The 14,470-nt window shown below is 52.2% G+C and overlaps 1 protein-coding gene and 1 long non-coding RNA gene across 5 annotated transcripts in view; one reads left to right on the top strand and one right to left on the bottom strand.

Annotated features, from left to right (window-relative positions):
* Nucleotides 1-9,358, top strand: part of Atp6v0a1 (ATPase H+ transporting V0 subunit a1) — a 54,220-nt gene extending 44,862 nt beyond the window's left edge. For 3 of the 4 annotated variants that reach the window (XM_050156819.1, XM_050156816.1, XM_050156817.1), the window contains 3 exons: nt 277-394; nt 822-993; nt 7,940-9,358. In XM_050156819.1, coding sequence (XP_050012776.1) covers nt 277-394; nt 822-993; nt 7,940-8,033 — 384 coding nt within the window. In that variant the 3' untranslated portion in view covers nt 8,034-9,358. Of the gene's footprint in view, nt 1-276; nt 395-821; nt 994-7,939 lie in introns of those variants that run through there. The other variant, XM_050156818.1, reaches the window with a different exon arrangement.
* On the bottom strand, nt 4,285-7,933 carry LOC126510318 (uncharacterized). Its single transcript, XR_007594349.1, has 2 exons — nt 6,382-7,933; nt 4,285-5,203 (listed from the first exon to the last, which is right to left on the bottom strand). It is a non-coding gene; the product is annotated as an uncharacterized lncRNA (long non-coding RNA).
* Nucleotides 9,359-14,470: the final 5,112 nt, after the last annotated feature.

Genomic DNA, 14,470 nt, shown 5'->3' on the forward strand with positions numbered 1-14,470 from the left:
CTGAAACTATATAGTGAAACTGTGTAAAAAGGAAGATACAGTGTAGCTTATTGGGGGGATATTAGGGTGCCCTAGTTAGAAACCAGGCCAGGAACGATTTGGGGGAAGTCATTGCAGAAATCACTTTTCGGAGTCAACACCGCTACCCAGCCCCTCTTCAGGTGAGATGTCAGCTAGGAGAGGTGTAGTCGCCTGCCCAGGCGTGGGCTCCGGGGAGTCAGCTCCTGCACACTCCCCTCCTAGCCTGATCTCCCCTCTGGTTTCCTCCTGTGCCAGTTTGACTTTGCGGACACCATGGTCCACCAGGCCATCCACACCATCGAGTACTGCCTGGGCTGCATCTCCAACACGGCCTCCTACCTGCGGCTCTGGGCCCTGAGCCTGGCTCATGCACGTGAGTGTGTCCTCTACAGTTCCCCCTCCTCTGGGAACTCAGGAGACTTCAGGGGTCAGCCCAGCTCCTGAGTCCAAGAATGAGTGCAGATAGGTTAGCTGTTTGCAGTGATGCCGCCCCAATGCAGAGACATGGTTTTCAGTGGGTGGTGGTGGTGGTGGTGGTGGTGGCGGCGGCGGCGGCGGCGCACGCCTTTAATCCCAGAACTTGGGAGGCAGAGGCAGGCAGATCTGTGAGTTTGAACCCAGCCTGTCTATAGGACAACCAGGGTTTTACAGAGAAACCCTGTCTTTAAAAATCAGAAAGAAAAGAAAAAGGAATACAGTTTTCAAGGAACTCTCCAGGTTAACAGTGGCAGAGCGAACTGCAAAGGTCTCATCCTCCCTTTTGCTCAGTTCAGCTGTACCCTGTGTCTCCCCTTCTGCAGAGCTCTCCGAAGTACTCTGGACCATGGTGATCCACATAGGCCTGAATGTCCGGAGTCTCGCCGGAGGGTTTCTGCTGTTCTTCATCTTAGCCGCCTTTGCCACCCTGACTGTGGCCATTCTGCTGATCATGGAGGGCCTCTCAGCCTTCCTCCACGCCCTGCGGTTACACTGGTGAGTGGAGCTGGGTGGAGCAGGGAGTGGGCAGTGTTCTCACTTTAGCACCAGAAGTCTGACCTCTAGGGAACGGAAGCTGGCCCTTCTCTGGTTTAATTGAGGGGTAATGGGGTTCCCCAGTTAGAAGCCAGGCCAGCAAGGATTTTTGAGGAAGTCAGTGCTGAAATCGCTTTTCAAAGCCGAGACCGCTACCCAGCCCCTCTACAGGTAAGATGTCAGCTATGAGAGGTGTAGTCGCCTGCACTGGCGTGGGCTCTGGGGAGTCAGCTCCTGCACACTCCCCTCCTTTCCTGGCTCCAAGCCCTGGAAAAGGCCCCAGGCAGCCTGCTCATCTCAAGGGTTCCAGGAAAGGCTCCCACTCCTTGCTTTGTGTCCCTAGGTGCCTTTGACTGTGCTTGTAAAGCTGAAGGGGATTCTGGGATAGGACTTGTTTTGTTGTTGTTTTCTTCCTTTTTTCATTTGCTTTGTTTTTATTTTTCGAGGCAGGGTTTCTCTGTGTAGCTCTGGCAGTCCTGGCACTCGCTCTGTAGACCAGGCTGGCCTTGAACTCACAGAGATCTGCCTGCCTCTGCACCCCAAATGTTGGGATTAAAGGTGTGAGCACCGCTACCTGGCTTGTTTTCTTTTTTAAGAGTCTCACTCTATATCCTAGGCTGGCCTCAAACTCATGATTCCCGATCTTCACCTTCTCAAATGTTAGGACACCCGTGTACAGCGAGGAGCTTGTGTTTTGTGTGTGAGCTGTTTTTGTTTTGTTCTGGCCTGTGGCTAGAGCCCTGGGTTTGGCCCCGACCAGGAATTGCTAGAGCACACTCTATCCCTGCTTTGTCACTTTACTGTGTCCCTGTGCCGGTGCTGCTTTGGTAGGATGCTAAGGACACGGAAGCAGCTTTTCCAAAGGTGGTACAGGGGCGTGGAGGTGCGCGATGTTTGCTCTCCTTGATGGACTGTGCGGCCCTTCGTGGCTCAGAAATAGGAGAGCTAGAGGCTGGGCTGTGACTATGACCTCAGATGAGGGTTGCCAGATTTAGCAAATGAGATTATAAGGGAAGTCTAGAAACATGCTCAGTGGGCTAAAGTGTTTGCCACCAAGCCTGATGACCTGAGTTCAGTTCATTGGAACCACGTGGTGGAGGGAGAGAACACACTTTTGCAAGTTGTCCTCTTACGCGCCCACACTTGTACGCACAGATACACACACTCAAGATAAGCAACTGTATCCCCACACACTCAAGATAAGCAACTGTATCCCGGAGGTGGTGGTGCACGCCTTTAATCCCAGCACTTGGGAGGCAGAGGCAGGAGGATCTCTGTGAGTTCGAGGCCAACCTTGTCTATAGAGTAAGTGCCAGGAACAGGCTCCTAATAGCACAAGATGCTCAGTTAGGTAGAGTTTCAGATAAACTGAAAAATTTTTGTATGAATATTTCTCAAATGTGCCTGAAACACAACCACAGTACAATCCAGGAAGCCTGTGTTTCGCTGGCTGCCCTGCCTCAGACTCCTCCCCTTGGGGCTCCATTTATTCCTTTATGTTGCCATTCTCCTTTTCAAGGAAGGGTCAAGGGGCTGGAGAGATGGCTCAGCAATTAGAGTCCTGACTACTCCTCTAGAGGACCCAGGTTCAATTCCCAGCACCCAGATGACAGCTCATAACTGTCTGTAACTCCTGTTCCAGAGGATCTGATTCCTGCATACAGACATACTTGCAGGCAAAACACCAATGTATATAAAATAAAAAGTAAATAAGTTATTTAAAAAAAAAAAAAGGGGGAGGAGGAACATGTCAAAGAAGGGTCAATCCCGGCATCTCCGGAAGCTCTAGTTGGCCCTACACGAACACTCCCTCCACACTCACTCAGTGGCCCTGCCTCAGAAACCCGTGGTCGGTCTCTGAGCTCCACAGGGGATTTGTGCAGCCCTGACCCTTTGGAGCCTCTTGTCTGTGTCCCTCATCTTTCTCTTCTGGCCCCATGAGTCTCCTGTTGGTTGTACTAAGTTATGGGGGAGAATCAAGGGGTATTAAGGGTGTTAGGGGTAGGCTGTGGCTGTGACCCTCCCTCCAGGCTGCCTAGGAGGCCTGTGCTTCCTCAGAGTCAGTAGACTCTGCTTTCTCTGAGCTGGCTCTCCCCTGGCTCCTGCGCCCAGTGGTTTGTTTACGTGAGCTGGGAGGTTGGGAGTGCTGCATGTTTTCAGCTCCTTGGCATCCTCCCCTCAGGTTATCAGCCAGCTCTAGCCAGCACACTTCCGCAGCCACTCCAGTGAGGGAATGTCTGTGGAACCAGGCCCCGCCGGTGACTCACTTTTTCTTGCCCTCTTGGCCTCCATGCTCTCCTGTTCTCCTCTGTCTCCTGAGCTCAGGACTTGGGGGAAGAGTGACTGCCCCTCCTTGATTGCCTCCTGTTCTGGGCGGGTGAGGAGCAGTGGAGGTTAGGCCAGAGCCATCAGGCAGGTCAGCAAGGCAGGAGTGCACGGCATGTGGAGGTTGCCTGCCTTGGGTCTCACTGCCTTTGGGAGCTGAAGCAGTTTGGGAAGCCATGTTTTATTGCCAGGTGAATGCCTTCGTCCTCAGGCTCCCCTGCGGCCCTCAGGTGACAGTGTCTCCCTCTGTTCTCCTAAAGGAACATGGGGAAGTGGAGAGGATGTGAGGCAGGCTTCTGAGACAGACTGACTCACTGGCAGGCAATCCTGAGCTCTCTGAGACAGAAGGCAGAGTTCCTGTGAGAACGTGGGAAATAGCGTACACACCAGGTGTCTGTTACGCAGCCCTGACACACCGTAATAGGCAGTGGCTGAAGGTAGGGTCCCTGTAGAGAGGACCTGTCTGGCGGGCCCCGTGAACAGACTTTTCCGGCTGGATAGAGAATGGGGAGACATAAAGGAGGTGTGTGCTGCCACCTGAATGCCCTTAGGTACAGGCTTGAGGCAGAGGTGTCTCTCTCTTATTTGTCTGTATGGTAGTGTAAGTGTTGAACAAGAGGAGAGACGGAGGAAGCCTCATGCAACTTTCGGAATGCTGGCTTTGGAGGGATGAGTGGTCCTTGACACAGTTGAGATGGCACCACCACTTAAAAGTTTAACTGGTGCTTGTGTGCCCTCTACTGGCCAAATGCAGAAGTGCGCCAAGCGCTGCAGGGCGCTCAGCATTGTGACTCTGGTGAGGGGTGGGGATGGTCCTGGCTGCTGGTTTCTGGCACCAGACACAAGCATCTTCATGCCTCTCACTTCGTCCCTGGTGTTTCCCTGATAAACCACTTCTGAGTTTCTTTGGAACTGAGAAGGAAAGCATTTAATTTGATTTTGATTTATTTGATAACTAAATCCCTAGTCTGGGAGTTGTGCAGGTCATGAGGCCAGTGACATTTGAGAACATAATTTCTGTCTTCTGGGTTGTGTGTCTTCCCACCTACCCTGCAAGGTGTGCTTGGTGTTAATGCCCACCATAATTAGACACAAAGCAGGGATCTTGCTGTAACTGGCCATCAGAATGAGGCGTAAAGGCTGCAGCCGGGATGGGGATCCCTCATCTAGAGCCCTGTGTGTGTCTGTGCTCACACCTGTGTGTCCCCACGTGGGTCGAAGGTTGAGGAGACAGCCCTGGGGAGCAGGCGGGAGGAATGCAGTATTGCTGGAGTAAAAGTCCTGGGTCGATAGTCCCAGCTGACGGCATTGCCTGCTACCCGAGCCATCAGAGAGAATTCTTCATCCCCAAAGAGTGGAAAAGGCCCCACGGCCCCTTCCTCCTCCAGCCAGCTCCGGAACATGGCGGGAGCACTCACATTCGCTCTGGCAGCCTCCCTGGCTCACCAGGTGGCCTTTGCCACGAACTGGAGCTGGAAGGGGTGACAAGCCAAGCCTCTGCACTCCTGAGACTGGGTTCTCAGTGCACTTCAGAGGCTAAGCAAACAGCTGAAGAGCCCTCAGGAGTCAGTACCTCTCACGCCACAAGGCGACTTTGGTCTGTACTCAGGAAGTACACGTTTCCCTGGGTGGGGCGGCCAGGGGGAGTTGTTTTCCATCTCTGTACTGGGAGCTTGAGGTGAGGACCCTCGGGGTGAGAGGTAAAGTAGAACTGACCTCAGGATAAACCCAAGATGGTGGCGCACCAGAGGGACCTTGTCTGTCAGTCCACGTGCCGGAACTGCAGACCTGAGACGAGCAGGTTGGTGACTGTAGCCGTCCACGCAAAACCTAGGCTCCATTCGTCCTGTTGGAAATTAGAATAGTCTGTCTGTGTGATTGGCCAGCCAGGGAGTCGTTTGGAATGCATCCTTAGCTGCAGACGTGAGCTGGAACCCCGTGAGGGCAATCCTGGGCTACATGGTATAGGATAAAGACCATGGCTGTACACCTTTTGTTGGGTTGTTCAGGAATACCCTTGATATACGTGAATGAAGCCTAACCAACATGAACCCTCCAGACCCAAGGGAAGGGAGCTAGAGCAGGAGCCTAACCACCCCCCTGCCCTTCCCACACCCCCAGCTCTGCCTGGAACTTGCAGAGAGACTTCTTAGAAGCTGGCACTTCTAAGGGGTGGAGGGTGAATCTGGGCCCTGGAATCCTGCAGTTAATTTGCTGGGGTCCATTTTCCCTGGGAGGCCTTGGGGCCTGGGCCCTGCCCCGGCAGACTGTGAGGGTGGCAGAGAAAGCGCCATATGATTGCTTCTGCACGGCAGGTTCTTCCCACTCCTCCTAATAGGTACAGCCCATAGCTCTGCCACTGTGTCCTCAAGCCCACACCAGCCACACCAGAACCGAAGGAGCCCCTGGGACTCGGTACCACTAGCCACCCCCCCCCCCACACACACACACGGTTCTCTGGTTGAGTGATAGAAGCCCTGCATGTAGCTGAAGGTGCACTGAGGAGCTAGATTCCTCTCCAGGCCTTGAAGCTTCTGTCCCCTGTCCCCTGGAGCCCACCACAGTCCATCCCGCCTGTTCTTGCAAGGGTCACAGGGTGCCTCCTGGAAACTATGCACCAGGGCAGCTTGGCTTCCTCTGAATCAGGCCTGCGTGTTTCTGCCCATATTTGGTGGTGGTTTGGTTGCTGGGCTGCCAGCCAGGGGAGTGTGCGGGAGGAAACAGTCAGGCAGCCCTGCTCCCAACTTCTTCCTGCCCCTCTGAGCTGGAAAAGGGCCCCAAAGAGACCAGCAGGGATAGCCGCCCATCTGCCTGGGAAGGGAGTTAAGGCCCTGTTTTTCCTTTCAGCCTCCAGAGAAGAATTCTTTCTCAGATGTTTTTGTGGCTGGAGAATGTTTTTGCTTCGAGAAGAACGCCCCCCCCCTCAAGCCTCCCCCTCTTTCCTGAGAGTTTCCTCTTCTGAACTGACTGCTTTCAGCATTCTGTCCCAAGTCTCCCTTCTTGGGGCGGGGCAATCGTGTTTACCCAGAAGGAGAAGTACTCCAGGGGGCTTCCCTTTGGTGGCTGAAGGGGTTCAGGGCTTTCTTCTTCCTTAGCTTGCGGCTGTCACACTGCGCTGTCTCTGCTGTTACACATTTAGCACAGACGCACCCAGCAGGACCAAGTGGGGATGAGATCTGAAGACAGAGACTTCTCTGGGCATCCTGTGCGGTGGTTTCGTGAGGGTGGCCCTGGGCTCTGAAAGCCTCTCCCGAGGAGCTGGCCCGGTGGTGAAGGTGTTGCTGCGCAAGCCTGGCAACCTGAGTTTGACCTCAGGAACACATGGAAAAGTAGAAGAGGAGGACCGATTTCACAAAGTAGACCTCTGACCTCCCCCCATAATACATTTAAATGTTATTTTTAATTTAAAAAATAGCGTAGGTCATTTAGAGGCTCAGTGGGTAACAGTGCTTACCTGAAAAGTTCGTGACCTACCTGAGTTCAATTCCCAGAACCCACACGAGGGCGTGTCTTAGTTAGGGCTTCTTCTTTTGGTTTTTCGAGACAGGGTTTCTCTGTGGCTTTGTAGCCTGTCCTGGAACTAGCTCTGTAGACCAGGCTGGTCTCGAACTCACAGAGATCCGCCTGCCTCTGCCTCCCGAGTGCTGGGATTAAAGGTGTGAGCCACCATCGCCCGGCTAGTTAGGGCTTCTGTTCTGCAACAAAACACCATGACCAAAGCAAGTTGGGGAGGAAAGGGTTTCTTTGGCTTACCCTTCACATCACTGTTCATCCTTGAAGGAAGTCAGGACAGGAACTCAAGCAAGGCAGAAACCTGGAGGCAGGAGCTGATGCGGAGACCATGGAGGGGTGCTGCTTACTGGCTTGCTCCCCATGGCTGCTCAGCCTGCTCTCTCCTAGAGCACAAGACCACCAGCCCAGGGATGGCACCACCCACAATGAACTGGGCCCTCCTCCATCAATCGTTAGGAAAATGCCCTATAGGCTTGCTATAGCCCAATCTTATGGGCGCATTTTCTCATTAGAGAGTCTCAACAGTCAAGTGAGAATCTAGCCTGTGTCAAGCTGACACACAACTGTCCAGCACAAGAGGAGGTGGCGTGGGAGACTCATCTCCACAGAGCTGTCCTCTGGAGGGGAAGTAGCATGGACATCTGAAAGGGTCGCCCTGGCCCAGGCGCCATGGCATTCCTGGTAGTCCCAGCTATTGCGGGAACTGGAGCAAGAGTTCAGGGCCAGCCTGGGCAGCACAGTGAAGCACTCATCTTTATTATTATTTAAATATTTTTATCCATGTGTCTGAATGAGGGTGTGGAGACTAGAGAAGGGTGTCTCCAGGAGCTGGAGTTCCTGGCAGTTGTGAGCAGCCACGCATATGCTGGGAACCAAATTCAGGTCTTCTGCAAGAACACCAGGTGCCCTTAACCACCCGGCCATTTAACCATTTGATTTGATTTTTGGACGGGGTCTCACTATGATCGGCCTGCCTTGTCTCCCGGTGCTGGGAAGAAGCCTACACTACTATACTTAGCCCTATCTTATTTTCTCAGTGAAATGGTGACTTTACTTTTCTTTTTTCCAGGGTGGAATTCCAGAATAAATTCTACTCCGGGGCCGGTTTCAAGTTCCTCCCCTTCTCCTTTGAGCATATCCGGGAGGGGAAGTTCGATGAGTGAGTCCCTGGCAGGGCGCATGCCCAGAACAGTCCCCCCCCCCCTTGCCTCCACAGGGATGGTCTGTGTTCCTTTTGCCTGTTGGTTGTGATCCCTGGAAATCAGGGCATTTGTGTGACCCCTGTGACCCCTGTCCCAGCTGTGAGTAGTTTAGATAGGTGCTGGCCTTCCCGGGGTCTCTCCACCCCAAGCTTTGTGTAACGTACAGATTTCCTAGTGAGAGTCGGATGGCTGTGCCTGATGCCCATCCACCCCTGGCACCAGTCTCGGCCTCCTGGCCTCCAGACAGACAGCCCTGTTCTACTCCCTACTGGTGAGCCAACCCGCATAGCCACATGGGGCACAGGGCCCTCAGGATGGAAGGGGTCCCTCTCCAGGCCACAGTGCTTGGTCACAACATGGAGGAGGGTCAAAACAGGTTCCCTCCTGGTAGGGGACATGGTTTATGGAGCATATCCCTCTCCAGGTTAGCAGGGACAGTCAGGAAGATGCTCTTGTCACCCTTTGCCCTCTGCTCTCCGGTTAGTATTGATAGGGACTTCAGCTAGCCCCACATGGGCCATGATGGGTAGCTTCTCCTTATCACCCCAAAGATCCCAGGATGACCAGCACCACCCTCCTAAAGAGCTTCCTCTCCCAGCCCTGTTGGCCCAGCATAGCATCCCTGGGAAGGGGATGGTCTCACAGGGCTTCCCGACCTGAGATTACCCTCTACACAGTCTGCATGAAGGGGCCATGCCCTACACTCCATCCCAGGGCAGAAGTTAAAATTGGCGCTCTTCTGGTGCATCCCCGAGCCCTTCCTCCATCCTGATCATGATGTCCCGAGGCTGTGGTCAGTAAGGTTGGTTCTGCCGGCAGACCTGCCTTATCTGCCACTGGTGGTCCCTCCCCAGCTCCCACACTGACCCCACTTTCAGAAGTGGTGTCCTGGCCGGGGAAGGTCAGTCTCCTTTTCAATTAGCTAACTGGGGGTGACTGGGGGCGCAGGTGTGGTGCGCAAGCCCTGTACAGCCCTGCCAAGCCCTCGTCCCCACCTCATGTCCTCCTGGCTGTGGATCTCAGACCCTTCTAATCATGTGCTGACCCGTTCACTCACTGCCCTCCCCTCCCCCACCCTGGCACCCAGAGAGCTGCTCAGACACTCGCCCAGGCAGGGCTGGCCCACTGGCACCCCGTCCCGAACCCCTCTCCTTTTGTGTCCAGTTTACATGAAGACCTTTGTTCTGTTCACAGTGAGGCCTGAGGCAGAGTTCTTTGTCAGGGACCCTCAAGGCCTTCTGTCCAGACAGACATTCCTGTGCTGAATAAAGTGTGTTTGACTCTCACCGAAGCTGCCTGTCTTTGAGTACACAGCCCTTGTCCTCCTGCCAGCCTTTCTGCTTCTCTTTCCTGATCTGAGGCCACAGTTGCCATGGCCCTGGCTAGGCAGTTAGTGAAATTAGCGCCTTATCTCGAGTTTCCCAGGCACCTTCCCACTCTTGGGAGCCAAGTTAGCCTTGCAGAGCTCCGGCAACCTTTATCTCCCTTCCCTTCTCTGTGCGGCCCAACCGGAGAAGGGAGCCAGGGTATCTGCCCCCACCTTCTCCATGTATGCTCTCCAGGGCACCACGGCTGAGCTATTTTAAGCCCTGGTGCCTTTGGCCTTGGTGTAAGTAGAGGCTTGGCAGACTCTTAGGGTATCTGGAGAATGTGAGGTGCTGACGTAGGCAAGCCATGAGCCAAAGAAGCAGCAGACTGCAGGGAGATGGCTGGGTGGGGAGGGGACCTCCCTTTTCTGAGACAGACACATTCTTCCTCTGCCCCCCACCACACACAGGGTTTGTGACACAGGAATGTAACACCTGCTTCTGAGGGGCAGTGGGAGGTGGGACATCCTGTTCATTCCATCTCTTTTGGGGGGTGGGGGGTTCGAGACAGGGTTTCTCCTTGTGTAACTAGCAGTCCTGGCTGTCCTGGAACTAGCTCTGTAGACCAGGCTGGCCTCGGACTCAATGAGATCCGCCTGTCTCTGCCTCCCTAGTGCTGGGACTAAAGGCGTGCGCCACCACCGCCCAGCTTCATTACATTTTCTTATCCCATTTTAGCCTAAAAACACCTCTCTCCCAACCAGCAGGGCACCCACCCCTGGAGCAGTACTCCCCACTCCAGAAGACTTTTCAAATGAAAAGTCCCAAGGGAACTCTCAACCTCTTGCTGTTTACAGGCTCAAAATGGAGGCCTAACTAGAATAGCAGAGTTGATAATTCAGGATTAAATCCCAATTTACAGTCAGTGAATTTCAGACAAAGAGGCTGAGATGATTCTGTAAGGAGAGAACTGGGCATGATACTACGCCTGTAGTCCCAGCACTCTTGGGGTGGATGCAGGCTTGGAAGTTCAAAACCAGCCTGGACTACATGAGGCCCAGTTTCCAAAACAACACAACACAAACCCTTGTATTCATTTAGTGTTAAGACAGCTGAGTGTCCATCTGCAAAGGAACACGTTTGGATTGCTCCCTAACTAACAAAAATGAACTCAGAGAGGCAGGTGGATCTCTGTGAGTTCGAGGCCAGCCTGGTCTACAAGAGCTAGTTCCAGGACAGGAACCAAAAGCTACGGAGAAACCCTGTCTCGAAAATCAAAAAAAAAAAAAAAAAAAAAAAAAAAAAAAAAAAAAAAAAAAAAAAAAAAAAAAAAAAAAAAAAAAAAAAAAAAAAAAAAAAAAAAATGAACTCAGACACGGGGCTGGGGCCTGTGAGCCCAGCACTTGAGAGCCTGGAATGGAAGGCTCTTGAGTTTGAAACCAGCACATGCCATATAGCTAGATGATGTCTTAACAACCACATTAAAAAATGAATTAAAACCGGATCGTAGACCTAAATGAGAGAGTTAACACTATAAAACTCCAGGGACCTTCAACTGAGCCAATGATACTCCCACACGAGTAACAAGATAAAAATACCGATGTTAGCTTTCAAACGCTTGGTATGCTTTTGTGTGTAGAAGGTCGGAATCAAAGCGCCTGGAGACAGAGAGAGATAGAAGAAAGATCATAGCCAGATACCCGGTCTGAGCTGTGCCATCCAAGGAAAGGGTCAGATGCCCAGGAACTGTCGAGAGGAGGCAAGGCTTAGAGATAACTGTTTCCAAGGACTGTCTGGGGCCTAGGGGACGCTGTTGAGTGCTTGTCCAGCCTGCACACCGCTCCCCACAGAAACCCGATGGAGGTTTGCTTTCCTTGCCTTTCTTTAAAAAAGAAACAGAGTGGGTGCCCCACATGCCTGTAGTCTTGGTACTTGGAGCTGGAGCAGAGGAGCAGAGGTTGAAGGCCATCCTCACCCTTGGCCACATGGTGAGTATGAGACAGCGTCAAAAAAATGGAAGAATCTGCCGAGACGGCTCAGCCAGCAAAAACGCTTGCCGCAATAGCCCGATGGCCCGAGTTAGATCCCCAGACTCCACGTAAAGTTGAAAGGATAGGAGGAACCCCACAAAGTCCTCTTCTGACCTCCACCATCCACCCCTTACACCCCGTCGTGCACACAACGATAGTAAAAATAGTTTAAAATTTAAACTTAAGCCGGGCACAAGCGGCACACACCTTTAATCCCAGCACTCGGGAGGCAGAGGCAGGTGGATTTCTGTGAGTTCAAGGCCAGCCTGGTCTACAGAGTCCCAGGATAGCCAAGACTACACACACACAAACCCTTAAATCTTAGATCTCTCTCTGGGGGTGGGGAGGGGGGCAGTAGGCTGGCGGCGCAGGTGTGGTGCGCAAGAGCTGTACAGCCCTGCCAAGCCCTCATCCCCACCTCATGTCCTCCTAGCTGTGGATCTCAGACCCTTCTAGTCATGTTCTGACCCATTCACTTACTGCCTTCAGGAGGCGACACTAAATCCCCTCCTCTCCCCCACTCTGGCACCCAAGAGAGCTGCTCAGACACTCGCCCAGGCGGGGCTGGCCCACTGGCACCCCGTGCTGAACCCCCTCTCCTTTTGTGTCCAGTTTACAATACGCTCTTTTTTAAAAAAGAAAACAGGCTTGGGTGGTGATGCCAGGTGGCACACATCTTTAACCCCACCTGCCCCTCTTCTCCGGGGGGCTGGGGTTGTTCATGTTTACATATGAGCACGGGTAGACACCAAGGCTCATTCTCTGTGGTCTCCACCTTATTTCAGCCTCCCTTTTTGGCATGTTTGAGACCGTGTTTTACTGTGGTCCCTGGCCGCCGTCAACTCATCCTGGCTCGGAACTTGCCATGCCCTCTGCCCCTCAAGGGCCGAGATTTACAGGCGTGCCCCATCACGTCTGACTAATCTCTCCACCTGGTAAATTTATTGGTGTGTGTGTATCATTACACTTCTGTTGCTGAGATCAAACACCGTGGCTAAAATCAACTCTCAGAAGAGTTTGTTTTGGCTGCACAGTGTTATTAGGCATGACAGCAGGCCCTGGGGCAGGAAGTTGAGAGATCACATCTTTAACCACAACCAGAAAGTGAAGAGGGCAAACTGGAGGAGAGACCTCCTAAAGCAGTGCTCCTCAACCTTCCTAACGCTGCGACCCTTTAATACAGTTCCTCGTGTTATGCTGACCACCCCCAATCATAAAATTGTTTTCATTGCTACTACTCCGTAACTGTAATTTTGCTACTGTTACGTAAATATATGTTATGTAAATATATATGGGTTTTCGATGGCCTTAGGCGGCTCCTGTGAAAGGGTCCTTTGACCTCCAGGTTGAGAAATGTTGCCCTGAAGACTATACCATCCCCAAATGCTGACACTAACCACTAGCCAGGGACCAAGTGTTGAAATATATAAGTCTATGACTAACATTTCTCCCTCAAACCACCGTGGTATGTAATCCAAATAGAGTAGGAGGAGGGCAAGACGTAAGACTTTCCAGGTCTGGCTGGTGGGAACTGGGGAGAGAGCAGAACCCAGGAATCCTTAGCTAGGTTGAGTCCAGAAGCTTCCGGTTTCCTCCAGCCAGCTGAAGATGGGCTGACCCGGTCCTGGGCTGGAATGTGTGAGGAATTGTGGGTGACGAACAGGCTCTATTGTGCCTGTTTCTCAGGGGCATATCCTTTTCCCTTTCTGATTCATCAGCTGAGAGCCTGAACCCCTGTCCAGGGAATACCCTCATCCTGAGTTGCTAGAACCAGCCTCATCAGAGAGGGGGCCGCCGGTCTGCTTCACTGGACGAAGCTTCACAGAAATGGGGACAATCCCATCACTGCCTTCATAATTGGAATCGGCTGCTTTCCCCAGTCCACGAAGAGATGTAGCCTTTACAGCGGGGCAGAGCTTGCTGGCAGCCTCTGCCCCTGAATTTAAACAATGACCCACCTAAAGCGCCCCCCCCCAGCCTACCCTTCAAGTCCTGTGCTGGGTGGAGGCTGCTCCCTGGTGGCCACACAGGGAAGTCTCATTGCGCACAGCAAGGGGTTAGGGTAGTGCCTGGCCTTTCAGGCAGCAAGTGGATTGGCAGGGCAGGAGGGATCCTGGTTTATTCCAGAGTGCGTCAGCTGAGGGATGGTTAGAGACGAAAGAAAAGAGAGCTGGAGAGCAAGCTGGAGACCCCAGGCAGCTCGCTTCACACATGAGTGAAAAGAGCAATAAAGCCTGTCCCACGCCGACAGGAACAAAGCACAGAGCTTTGTCTCCCGAAAACAGACATTTAACACCTTGCATCCCGAATGCAAATCCTCATGTCCCTGAGAGTGGACATTGAAGGTCTGTCTTCCGAGAACAGACTAGATACTCTGCCTCTCAGAATGCTTTGCCATCCCGAAAGCAAAGCTTCGTCTTTTGAGCAGACAGAACGCTTTGCCATCCCGAGAGCAAAGCCTCATCTTCGAGAGTAGAGAACTAAAAGCCTTGTCTCCTGAGACTCGGTCACCCGAAAGCCGAGTCCAAGGCACTACCAGATACCAGCCTGGAACATCAGGACCTTATCTCCCTAGTGCAGACTACGGGGTCAAGAGTCGATCTTCGCTACCCAGCCCCCAGTGCGGACAAGAGCCCAGCCTGAAGAAATTCAAAAAGCCCTTTTTAAGCCAGGGAATACCAGGTCGTATGATGCTATTTCATGTGTGTATGAGAGGTTAAGAGAAAAGCATAGACGTGTTAATACACATGTTTAGTGTGTGAAATGTTAAGAGATATTTTATTGATAATTGATAAAATTAGGAAATATTAATGGATAAGCTAAGGTTAAGGAGTGTTTTAGAGATAAGTAACGGATAAGTTGTATTAAGGTTATAGATAAGTAATGGCTAAGTTGTATAAGTTAGATTAAGGTTATAATTGATAAGATTGGGAAATAATGGATAAGCTAAGGTTAAGGAGTGTTTTATAGATGAGTAATGGATAAGTTGTATTAGGGTTAAGAAGTGTTTTGTAAATAAGTGATAAGTTAGATTAAGGTTATGAATTGGTTTTATGTATTA

This window comes from Alexandromys fortis, unplaced genomic scaffold, assembly GCF_014885135.2.
Source record: "Alexandromys fortis isolate MF-2015 unplaced genomic scaffold, M_Fortis_MF-2015_v1.1 scaffold_31, whole genome shotgun sequence".
NCBI classification, from domain to species: Eukaryota; Metazoa; Chordata; class Mammalia; order Rodentia; family Cricetidae; genus Alexandromys; species Alexandromys fortis.